We start from the raw sequence: 13123 nt of genomic DNA on the forward strand, positions 1-13123 counted from the left end.
ATTTTTTTTGGACATGAAAATCTTTGTCCAATCTCATCTACTAATGTTATCGTTAAGATTTTAGTGAAGCATAATGGTGGCATATGAAATTTTAGTGCTGTGTCCACTTGAACACTTAAAGCCATAGATTTTTAAAATATTTGTTCTCAGGAGGTGGTCAACGCTGGCAAGGCCACATTTATTGACCATCCCTAGTGGCCCTGAGGGCATTAAGAGTCAACTGTGTAGTGTGAGACTAGAGTTACATATAGGCCAGACCTGGTAAGGACGGCAGGTTTCATTTCCTGAAGGGCATTAGTGAACCATTTGGGGTTTTACGACAATCCGGCAGCTTTCATGGCGATTTTCTTCTGGTACCCACAATTCACCTGATATAATGAATTCAGTTTCCAAAATTTGCCATGGTACGATTTGATCTCACAACTTCTGGGTTGCAAGTCCATCCCATAACGACTAGGCTACAGTATTCAATAATTCAGCCAAATGTTGGTTGTGTACGGAGAGAGCATTTTGAGCTACATAACTCTAGGTGAAGTACTGGTAGGTACAGATCTCCCACTGATGGTGGTGAGGGCAACCTGAGGGAATGAATCAAGAGCATCACCCGAGAGGTGTATCACACAACACCACAGCAAACTGGTTTCAGTGGCATTTTCCCTATAATATTTTGGTACCAAATCACCAGGCCTGGTGTCTACACTGAGGCCTAAAGATTGGCGCAAGTGGGCCGCACCGGGTAGAGGGACAGTCCAAGCAAGGGGAAGTGGCCTGGACCCCCGAAGAAAATTGAGTTGTGTGTTCAAAAAAAAAATATTTGCATTGACCTCCTTACACCAAAGGGATCAAGGAGGAGTTGCAGGAGGGTCTTGGGCATGAGGGGGTTGGGAGGAAGCAAGGTCTCCTCTTCTCCCCCCCCCCCGTGCTAAACACGCACCATATTTTCTGGCAACATGGGGCAGGTGGGTGCTGGTGATGTGCCCATGGTGATGCGGGCACCCGCTGGGCCCATGCGAATGAGGTGCCCTCCAACTGACGCTGCGATATAGAGGACTGGGATACAATTTGAGGAAGTTATACAGAGCCATGGTCAGACCCCATCTGGGCACCGCACCTCAGGAAGGATATACTTACCTCGGAGGGGGTGAAGCACAGAATCACCAGAATGACACCGGGGCTAAAAAGGTTAAATTATGAGGACAGATTGCACAGACTAGGCTTGTGTTCCCTTGAATGTAGAAGAATAAGGGGTGATCTGATCGAGGTGTTCAAAATGATAAAAGGCTTTGATAGGGTAGATAGGGAGAAACCATTTCCTCTGACCCGGGAATCAAGAACAAGGGGACATAATCTTAAAATTAGAGCCAGGCCGTTCAGGGGTGAAATCAGGAAGCATTTTTTCACACAAAGGGTAGTGGAAATCTGGAACTCTCTCTCCAAAAGGCTGTGGATGCTCGGGGTCAATTGGAGCTTTCAAGACTGAGATCAATTTATTTTTGTTGGGTGAGGGTATCAAGGGATATGGAACAAAGGCGGGTAAACGGGGTTGAGGTGCAGATCAACCATGATCTAATTGAATGGCGGAACAGGCTCGAGGGGCTGAATGGCCTACTCCTCTGCCTATGAAATCCAGTAGGGGGAGTAATAGAGGGCACCGATGGGCACAACCCCGGTGTAATTGCCACGATTGTGGTCTGCGAATTTTAAGGACTGTAGAATTTAAAAGCAAGTTAGACAGAGCACTAGCTGAACCTCATTTGGGCTGTCTCTCCCCCCGGTTTCGGAAGGATGTATCAACCTGGGGAAAATTCAGCAACAATTACGTAGAAACCTGGGATGAAGGGGTGTGGCCACGATTAGAGACTGGCTAAACCTGGTTTATATTCCCCAGAGTTGTGGAGGTTCGAAGGGGTAACCTGATTGAGAATATTAAAATATTGAAGGGAATCCTAACGAGGTATACGGAGGTACAACTTTCCCTTTTAAGTGAGTCTTGAACAAGGAAAATATTCTTGAAATCAGATCGATGAAAGTGAAAGCGGAAAAAATGTCTTCATGTGCAGTGCGAGAACACGGAGTGCACTGCCCTGAAAAACCATGGATGCAGAATCAAGTGAGGTGTTTGAAAGGGACATAGATAGAAAGAAGGAAAGATTTGCATTTTTATAGCGCCTTTCATGACCTCATGATATCCCAATGTGCTTTGCAGCCAACGAAATAGTTTTGAAGTGTAGTCAATATTGTAATGTAGGGAAACGCAGCAGCCAATTTGCACACAGCAAGATCTTGCAAAAGGCAACGTGATAATGACCAGATCATCTGTTTTGGTGATGTTGGTTGAGGGATAAATATTTGCTAGGACACCGGGGAGAACTCCCCTGCTCTTCTTCGCAATAGTACCATGGGATCTTTTATATCCACCCGAGAGGGCAGACAGGGACTCGACTTAAAGTCTCATCTGAAAGACAGCATCTCCAACAGTGCAGCCACAGCCCTCCCTCAGTACTGACACTCCTCCCTGGAGAGGGGCTTGAACCACACAACCTTCTGCACTCAGAGGGGAGAGGGCTACCACTCTGAGCCATGGCTGTCTCCTAATACTTGGGAAATAAGAGTAATAAGGGCTATAGAAAAACATGTGGGATTGAGTGGATTCAATGGGCTGAACGGTTCCTGTATAAAAGGAAGCACCAAGTTTGGAAACTTTCTTTTCGTGCAAGTTCTTAACATGTGTTGTCGCGATGATGTTGGTGAAGCTCCAGTATGTTTGGGCACTGCCCTGTGTGTGCCACGTGTCAGGGATTGAGAGTTTTACTTTCCCATGTCAAATAACCTTCTTGCTACAAGAATAGCATCAGAGGATGCAGAATAAATATTGCATTGCGATCCAATATTAATCTGTCTGTGTACTTGATCATTAAAACATCTTGATTTTTTTTTTGAATGTATTTCATCGCTCTAATGCACCTTATTGTTTTGTGTAGCAAATGTAATCTTATCCTGACTCTTGTAAACATTTGTTCTTAGGCTGAAAAGTCAAGAATAAACTCACACGGCTGTGTCTCGACTGACTGAAGTGCCTTTCTCTTACAGATTAGTGGATGACAGATGTGTGGTTCAGCCAGAAGCTGGCGAGCTGACCAATCCGCCGAAGAAATTCAGAGGTAAGGTAATCGGGTCAGGGGATTTCCCTTCAAATATAACAATATTTCCATGCTCAGGTCCTTGACATGTTTCCATTATAGACCAGATGTTAAGGTCTGAATAAAATGCTTTTCATCCTAGAATTCAATGTGCTGATATTTTTTTTTGTTACTCGTTCAAAATCTGCAGAAGGAAGAAAGTTACACTAAGAGATTGGTGTCTATATTAAACACACATAATGCTTAAAGAATTTGAAGGACAGACATTACACCTGTACAGGCCACAATTGAAATGCAGGTTCTCAGGATGTGGGTGACACTGGCAAGGCCCTGTTTATTGCCCAACCCTTGCTGCCCTGAGGACATTAAGAATCACACACACCGTGTGGGACTGGATTCAGCTGTAGGCCCAGACTGGGTTGGGGGTGACAGGTTCCATGGCATAAGACAACCGTTTTTTAAAAATCTACAGGTGTCAGCTGTGGCTCAGTGGTAGCACTCTGGCCTCTGAGTCAGAAGGTTGTGGGTTCAAGTCCCACTCCAGAGATTTGAGTACATCATCCAGGCTGACATTTCAGATCAGCGCTGAGGAAGTGCTGCACTGTCAGAGGTGCCATCTTTTGGATATGTTAAACCGAGACCCTGTCTGCCATCTTAGATGGACATGGTAATATTTTGAAGAAGAAGAAGAATAGGGGAGTTCTCCCTTGTGTCCTGACCAACATTAATCCCTCAACCAACACCACTAAAACAAATTATGTGGTCGTTATCACATTGCTGTTTGTGGGACATTGCTGTGCATGAATTGACTGCTGTGTTTTCTACATTACAACAGTAACTACACTTCAGAAGTACTTCATTGGCTGTAAAGTGGGAGGTCATGAAAGGTGCTTTATAAATGGAAGTTCTTTTATTTTAAAGTTGTATATTTAATGACAGTCCAGCAGCTTTCATGGTTATTGTTTCTGGTGCCAGCCCCTAATTGCCAGATGTATTAAATTCAGCTTCATAATGTGCCCTGGTGGGATTTGAACTCACCATCTCAATACCACAACCACTGCCTACTCTACTCCCACTTGTTCACTTGTTTTAATTCCAGGCAGTGTCTCTTTAATTTCAGACAGCGTCTCAGAATCCATATCGAAATGCTCCATCACTATACCGGGGACCAGGCTGCACATTTTGGAATTGCTATTCAGCATTACTTTGTCCTTGACAATGGTGATTATTGAACTAGATTCTGTTGGAATGTAGCCTGGAACTAGGTTCCCCAAATACATTGTTGCAGCTCTGTCCTTGTAATTGTACTTCTGCAGAATAGTTTAAGTGTTCCTCTCTGCATTTTAATCTGCAGAATGAAAACAACAAATTGTGTGTTGCAAACGGCTTGATTGTTGCTGTGGTGTTGCTTTTGAGGGAGCTGTTTGGTTCGAGGGTGGGACGTGACTGACAAAATCTCATTTGTCATTGGCCCGTGGTTAGCCAGTGCCCATTGGTCCTCGAAATGACTGTTCTGTGGTAGCTGCTGCTCATTGGCTAGTGGTAACCAGGTGACTGTTTTGGATTGGGCTGGATTCTGGAAGTTTTAGTTGTTTCAAGTCCCTTTTTTTCAGGCAACTGGAGAAAACAAAAAGCTGCTTCTTCAGACACAAGACCCACCCGTTTGCTGTTACCTTCGTTTCAGTTTTATTTATTCATTTGTTAAGCTTGTTTTTAAATCTTGTTAAAATAGTCATTGATAGGGGGGGCTCAGTCACCTCTTCTCGCTGCCTACATTTCATGATGTTTGATTATGGAAAGAAAGAACTTGCATTTATATAGCGCCTTTCAAGGCCTCAGGACGTTCCAAAGTGGCTTACAGCCAATGAAGTACTTTTGTAATGTAGGAAACATGGCAGCCAATTTGCACACAGCAAGGTCCCACAAACAGCAATGTGATAATGACCAGATAATCTGTTTTTAGGTGTTGGATGAGGGATAAATTCTGGCCAGAACACTGGGGAGAACTCCCTTACTCTTCGAAGTAGTGCTGAGGAATCTTTTACATCCACCTGAGATGGCAGACAGGGTCTCTGTTTAATGTCTTATCTGAAAGACGGCACATATGACAATGCAGCACTCCCTCAGTACTGCACTGAAGTGCCAGCCTGGATTATGTGCTCGGGCCTCTGGAGTGGGACTTGAACCCACAACCTTCTGATTCAGAGGTAAGAGTGCTACCACTGAGCCTTGCTGACACCTGTAATGTAACATATCTCTCCAGGTTGCTGTCCCATGTTCTACGGTTTCCTATTTCACTGTTACTCTGAGCTGGGAGTTAATAGGTCATCATAACTCTGAGGTCTTGTTTGAAGGAAATGGTTATGACCTCAGAATTTGTATTGTTTTGCAGCAGATGGCATAAAATTAAGCATAGCGTTCATGCTCATGCATGCTTGCTTCTTTGTAATCTTTTTTAATAAATGCAATTTAGTAGTTTGTAGCCTGAATTATATGGTCTGTTATCTGCCAATTTGGAGAAGTCTGGAACACACGGTGTTAGGACTTTTTATTGTCCATGCATATCCCAACGGTAAAAGAATTCATTGTTCTTCTGGCAACGCTATCTCTGCTATTTAGCATATAATGTCAAGTCTCAGCTCGGAGGGAGTATGGGCTTGCTTTGGAAGCTAACCTCTGCGATGAGCGGAAATAAAGGTCTTTGGGAAGTGGCTATAATTGTAACAATGGCAATAAAACCACCACTCGAGAATAAATAACGAGAAGTTTCAACTCTGTCTCCAAATCTAAACAAATCCCAAGTATATGCACCAAAACGCAACACGTTGGAAATCCATTAAAAAAAACTAAAGGAGAACCAAAAAAAAGACAAAGGAAAGGGGGGGAAGGCATTAGAAAAAGGAGACAATCTGCATCAAAGAAACCCATGTGGGTGAAGGAGAAAGCACCATCGGGAATGTCCTTGGTGGTTCTCCTGGTCAACTTGTGAACGTGGTATATCCAGGATTACTGCTGGAGTTACGGTGGCCAATTGTGGAACCCACCGAAGAAATTCCTACAGCATGTGTCTTCTAGGTTAGAAAAATCTGCCATTTTGCATAAAAGAGGACTCCTCGGCAATAACCCTGGGAGCCAATCATAAATATTTTCCCTCCCATTTTTTCATCCTGCAATAGGTGGCCGTGCCTTCAGCCGTCTAGGCTCTAAGCTTTGGAATTTCCTCCCTAAGCCTCTCTACATCTCTCTCATCCTTTAAGACCCTACTTAAAACCTATCTCTTTGACCGAGCTTTGGTCACCTGTCCTAATGTCTCCTCCTTTGGCTTGGTGTCAATTTTTTTTTTGTCTGATTACACTCTTGTGAAGCGTCTTGGGACATTTTACTATATTAAAGGTGCTATATAAATGCAAGTTGTTGTTGAAAAGGTAGGGGAATGAGACTAAATGGATTGCTCTTTCAAAGAGCCAGCACAGGTGTGTTGGGTTGTCTTTCAATGTCTGTGATTACAGGCTTTGTGACATAGTTTTAGATGGGAAGAACTAACTTATGTGTACTTGATTATTGGTTAATGTGCAGGATTCGATGGAATGGAGTTCCAGGTAGGCTAGTGGAGGGGAAAAATTCTGATGTAATTCTAGAGGTGAGTGGGAAGGAGGCACTGTTGGTTTCTATGTTAGGGTGAATGGGCCAAATTGCCTCCCTCATCTGTACTTTGTGATAAAAGCATGTAGAATTTTAAAAATAAAATTAATGGCCCGGATTTTGCTCTGAGTGGTGAACAAACGGGGCCCGAAGCTCGTTAGACTTGCAGTTACCCATAAACGTTTCTTGTTTTTTTTCATGGCAAGTTCCTCTCGCCGGGTGTTGAATCCAAAATGGTGGCCCCTACAGGGCATCTGGGACCTGTGTGAACGGGGCTAGCAACCGCTTATCCCCCTAACCACTCAGATTAAAGCATTTGATGAGCAGCAAAGAGTCAAAACCAAGAAATATAAATTAGAGTGGTGAATTCAATGTCAAATCAGGTACAGAAAGTGAAATAAAGAGAGGGTATTGAATTAAGAGACAAAGATAAAAGAAACAGTTAAAATCTGAAGGAATGAGACTCCACACATGTAAAAGTTATTTTCAGTGCCAGAGAGGTTGTCTGGCAGTCATTAAGATTTACCACCCCGTTAAAAGTGTGCTTGGACTTAAATAACTTGACATACCGTTTCTCGGTGAAATTAGTTCATATCCATCAGGTCAGGGAGAACCTTCACCACACGGACTGCAGCGATTCAAGAAGGCGGCTCACCACCACCTTCTCAAGGGCAATTAGGGATGGGCAATAAATGCCGGCCTCGCCAGCGACGCCCACATCCCGTGAACGAATAAAAAAAAAGGGCAGGAACTTCACGCTGTTCTATTCGTGTGAACAGAGTGCCAGCCGACGAGATGTCGCTCTCGCAGAGTTTATGGAAGAGCAGGGCATCTGGTACAGCAGCTCCCGGATTTCTCTGTTTGACTGCGCATGTGCGGTCACCGAAGTTGCTGCACAGAAATAACATGAGGCCCTTTAGCCTCGCCATTATTTTCGGAGGAAAATCCGGCCCAATATTTTTCATTCTTTTGTTTTGAAAAGGTGTTGCCTGCCTACTGAGTGTGAATGATAAAGAGGAGAACTTATCCTTTGTGGCAAGTGCATCAGGCATTTTGTGGCATGCACCAAAGCCTTGTTGTCTCCTGCGTATTTGCATTTCGGGTTGTTGTCACCATTTCAGCTGTTAACATTAATGATTGAGAGTGAAATTGGTAAATAGGTAACTGAAGTATTGAGTGTCAGCTGTGGCTCAGTGGTAGCACGATTACCTCAGTCAGAAGATTGTGGGTTCAATCCCCACTCCAGAGACTTGAGCACAAAAATCTAGGCTGACACTCCAGTGCTGCACTGCAGAAGGTGCCGTCCTTCGGATAAGACGTTAAACCAAGGCCCTGTCTGCCCTCTCATGCGGCTGTAAAAGATCGCATGTCACTATTTGAAGAAGCGCACGAGAGTTCTTCCTGGTGTTCTGGCCAATATTTATTCCTCAAACAACATCACACTGCTGTTTGGGGGACCTTGCTGTGTGCAATATGGCTGCTGTTTTTCCTACATTATAACAGTGACAACACTTGAAAAGTACTTAATTGGCTGTAAGGCACTTTGGGATGTAGTGAAAGGTGCTATATAAATTTCTTTTTTTTAATTGCATTTTGTGGGATAAAATTTAGCAACTGCTGAGATCAAAATTTAAAAACAAACGAGAAGTTTGGGTAGGTGAACACCTGCTTGGGACTGAGGCCTACAGGCCCAGAAAGTTTCCACTTTTTTTATCCCACTCCCAACTTGTGTTGAGTTAGCTGATCTTAGCCAAGGTGGGATTTTGGCATAGCATTTCGTACTACTGGGACAGAAGGTTTTATAAATAGATCTACCAGCGTGCCTGATCCTGATTGCTTTCCATGTGTGCACGTGACCGGTCTTGGCTGTGGTGTCTCACGGTTGAATAGCCTGCTTTATTTTAGCTTGACTGGAGAGTAGAAATCAAATTTGTACTGGCATTTCTTAATAGGCTGAGGATTACTGATGACAGATTGTATTCTCCACCCTGTTCTTACCTTGGCTGTTTGACTTTCTTCCAGGATATTCTGGTTCAGTGCTTTGAGTCTTTCTCAAGGATTGTCAATCCAAGCAATTTAAGACCAGTGACAACATGTTTGTTCCAAATCAAAAGATTGAGATTATTAATCAGAAAGGAATGACTCATCGCACAGGAACAATGATATCCAGCTGACAAGTACCACAAAAATAACAATATCGGGAAGTACAATTGAAAGGCAGCAGTACGAGGCCAAGGAGGACTTGAGGCAATAAATCAAATCACAGAATCATACAGCACAGAAGAGGCCGTTTGGCCCATCATGCCTGTGCCAGCTCTTTGAAAGAGCTATCCAATTAGTCCCACTCCCCCGCTCTTTCTCCATAGCCCTGCAAATATTTCCTTTTCAAGTATTTATCCAGTTCCCTTTTGAAAGTTACTATTGAATCTGCTTCCACCACCCTTTCAGGCAGTGCATTCCAGATCATAACAACTCGCTGCGAAAAAGAAATTCTCCTCATGCCCCCTGGTTCTTTTGCCAGGGAAAGAGTGGCATATTTGTTATTTTCCAGGTCACGAGGAGGGACAAGAGATAACCACATTTCACTAAAAGACTATTTTATGTTCATTCATGTAATACAAATAAAATAAACTAGTTTGTTGGTTTCTAACTAAATATTAGAATATTTTTCAGTCCGCCTTCTCAAAGATAGGAGAAAAATGTGTAGCTGCAACTCAATGCGTCAAAAAATCTCTCCTCATCTCCCCTCTGGTTCTTTTGTCAATGATCTTAAATCTGTGCCCTCTGGTTCTCGACCCTTCTGTCAGTGGAATGTAGACTTTTGGTTTTGGTACATCTTGTTTTGCAGTAGTTTTGTTTTTGTAATTGACTGATCTGACCAGCATTGCATTGACGAGGTTACTTGATGTAATAGGTACACTGCCTCTTTGCCTCAAATAAACAAGTGCACACCGATACTAACATCATATAGGCAGCAATGTAACAAGTATACTTGGGGCACGGTTCTTGCTAGTGGGCTTTTTTCTTGGGATGTGGGGCGTCGCAAAGATCAGTGCTTGGCCCCAGCTGTTTACAATCTATATCAATGTCTTAGGTGGGGGGACCGAGTGTAATGTATTCAAGTTTGCTGATGATACAAAGTTAGGTGGGAAAGTAAGCTGGGAGGAGGACACAAAGGGCTCGAATTTAGCAGGCCTGCGGGTTCCCAGCGGGTGGTCCTCCGGGAGCGTGGTCAACACGCTCGGCGAAATTAGTGGGTTGTCCATGCGATCGTAGCAGGCAACCCACTAATAGGAATCAATTACCTGCTCCTCCGGGGTCCACGGCGCTGGCCTGCGCGTCGGTCGGGCTGCGCATGCGCAGTACGATCTGTCAGCTGGAGGCTCTCTAGTTAAAGGGGCAGTCCTCCACTGACAGATGCTGCAACCAATGGGACAAATTGCAGCATGGAGCAGCCCAGGGGGAAGGCTGCTCCCAGTTTAATGATGCCTCACCCCAGGTATCATCAGATGGGGTGAGGAGGAGGGGGAGGACAGAGATCTTCCCCCCCCGGCGGGCGGGAGGAAGCAGCCTGCCTCTGCCACCAAGAAGGCCTGGCTCGAGGTGGCAGAGGGGGTCACCTGCGCCACCAACATATCGCCCACCTGCATACAGTGCAGGAGGCGCTGCAATGACCGCAGTAGTTCAGCCGCAGTGAGAACACGAAGTCTTTCCCCTACACTCCGTCTGCCACAACACTGCCCCCACCCCACATCTCCTTCGGCACCGCCAACACTATTCTGTCACATCACCCTTCATACCCACTCACACCCCATCCTCATCTTACCTCCACCTACTCACCTCGCCAGTACTCACCCCGCCACTAACACGCAACCCAATCCTCATACAATCTCATTGCTCCATCCCATACTCACCCTCTCGTGCATCTCCCTCACGGCCAGCCTCACTCAACCTGCCACCACCTGTGCTGCAGCCACAGGGCATGCATCACATATGTGCAGTAGGCAGCGTAAGGCAAACGTCTCGTCAGCATGAAGGGGGTGCACAAGGGTGTCTGAGGGTTTGTCATGGGTGTTACCCATATTGAATTTCAGAGCCACAAACAGCACACATTATATTGACACCACCACTGCCATTTCTCCGCGAATCCTGTCCGTTGTGTCCAATAATGCCCGCTCCTGGGTATCACTATGAGGACCCACCACTGATGCCACCCATTGTGTTACTGCAGAGTAGGTGCAGGTGTATTTGCAGGGCTCGTCCGCGCAGACGACTGAGAGACATCGGCGGTGTAGCCGGCTGCACCCTGGAAGGATGCGGAGGAGAAGGTGTGGAGGGCAGTGGTGACTTTGCCAGCGACAGGTAAGCAGTTGGTGCTGGGGCCAGCCAGGAGCAGCTCGGCATTAAAGAGGCTGCAGATCTCCACGACTACATGTCGAGCGAATCTGCGCCTCCCTGTGCACTGCTGCTCGGAGAGGTCCGGGGAGCTGCGCCTCGGTCTGTGGACCCTGTGGCGAGGGTAGTGCCCTCTGCGACGCGTCTCTCTCTGCGGTAGCCCTCCCTCCTGCTGTGCAGGTGGGCGTGCAACAACACTGTGTTGGGGGGATCCACGTCTCTGCGGCAGACGGCGTGGACTGCGAGGCTGCTGGTACTGGTCATGCTCTTCGTCCTCCGAGGGTCTCCACACACCACCCAACTGGCAGGTGTTGGTCTGAGGGGTTGTGCAGGGTCGGTGTGTGGTTCCTCGGACTGGGGCTGCGGTTTCGTGTCGGTCTGTCCTCTGGCTTGGCGGGGGGTGGTGGAGGGCAGGGGTTGCCCTATGTGACGCGGTGGCCTCCTGCGTGGGTGAGGGCTCTCCCCCGTGGAGCGCACCTTGGCACCTGCCACAGGCTGCTGGCTGCAACACGCCTGGTTGGAGGGAGACTGTTTCCCCCAGTGTGGGAAACTGACTGCGTTGAAGCTAAAATCCCACACTTCCTCTTTTGACAGCTGCTTCAGCTCATTAACTGACTACAACGAGCAAGGTAAGTACTCTCAAGTGGAACCCCGCTGGCTTTAATTGCCTGCGGGATTCCCACCAGCGGGGCTTGCGCCCGCAGCCCCGCACGTCAGCGCGGTACCCGGAAGTGGCCGGGATTTCGTCGCGATCCGGTCACATGACCGGATATCGGGATTTTCGGGGCCACCCCGCTGGGAACCCGCCGGAAACGTGATCCTAAAATCGAGCCCAAAGAGTCTGCAAAGGGATATAGACAGATTAAGTGAGTGGGCGAGAAGATGGCAGATGGAGTATTATGTGGGGAAATGTGAAATTATCCACTTTGGTAGGAAGAATAGAAAAGCAGAATATTTTTTAAAAGGTGAGAGACTAAGAAATGTTGGTAGTCAGAGGGATTTGGGCGTACACGAATCACAAAGTTGGAGCTACAGCAAGCAATTAGGAAGGCAAATGGTTTGTTAGCCTTTATTGCAAGGGGGTTGGAGTATAAAAGTAAGGAGGTCTTGCTGCAATTATATAGGGCTCTGGTGAGACCACACCCAGCCTCCTTACCTAAGGAAGGATATACTTGCCTTAGTGGGGGCGCAATGAAGGTTCACTAGATTTATTCCTGGGATGAGAGGGTCATCCTATGAGGAGAGATTGAGTAGAATGGGCCCTATATTTTCTGGAGTTTAGAAGAATGAGAGGTGATCTCATTGAAATGTATAAAATTATTAGAGGGTGTGACAGAGTAGATGTTGAGAGGCTGTTTCCCCTGACTGGAGAGTCTAGAACTAGAGGGCATTTAGGAGTCAGATAAGGAAAAATTTCTTCACTCAGTGTGTTGCAAATCTTTGGAATTCTCTACCCCAGAGGGCTGTGGATGCTCAGTCGTTGAATATAATCAAGACTGAGATCGATAGATTTTTGGACTCTAGGGAATCAAGGGATATGGGGATAGGCAGGAAAGTGGAGTTGAGGTAGAAGATCAGCCATGGTCTTATTGAATGGTGGAGCAGGTTCGAGGGGCTGAATAGCCTACTGCTGCTCCTCTTTCTTATGTTCTTATGACATAGCTTGTTTTTCAAAGGTGCCATGCTTGTTTCAAGCTCAGTAGGAGAGCTGCATGTGACTGTACCTCCTGGGCAATGTTATTATGGTGACAAAAATGTAGAAGAGGGGTTTCTTCCAGGCTCTCAGAGTGAGTGGTAGGCCCTTAAGGAAGCTTTCTCCCGTCAGTACATCAACAGCGGAGCACCTTCCAAGGACCTGCGGACTGAATGCCGACTTGTGTCTGGAGAGAGGGTGTCGAAGATCTCCAGGAACCGAGCTGCCTCTTCCAACGTTCGTCAAAAACTGG

At 46.2% G+C, this 13123-nt stretch overlaps 1 protein-coding gene across 3 annotated transcripts in view; it reads left to right on the forward strand.

Annotated features, from left to right (window-relative positions):
* The window catches only part of itpr2 (inositol 1,4,5-trisphosphate receptor, type 2), a 295275-nt gene that overhangs the window by 42940 nt on the left and 239212 nt on the right, over positions 1 to 13123 (forward strand). For all 3 annotated transcript variants that reach the window (XM_068004673.1, XM_068004674.1, XM_068004675.1), the window contains exon 2: positions 3091 to 3161. In XM_068004673.1, coding sequence (XP_067860774.1) covers positions 3091 to 3161 — 71 coding nt within the window. The remainder of the gene's footprint in view (positions 1 to 3090; positions 3162 to 13123) is intronic.

The sequence above is a fragment of the Heptranchias perlo genome, chromosome 24 (assembly GCF_035084215.1).
Source record: "Heptranchias perlo isolate sHepPer1 chromosome 24, sHepPer1.hap1, whole genome shotgun sequence".
NCBI classification, from domain to species: domain Eukaryota; kingdom Metazoa; phylum Chordata; class Chondrichthyes; order Hexanchiformes; family Hexanchidae; genus Heptranchias; species Heptranchias perlo.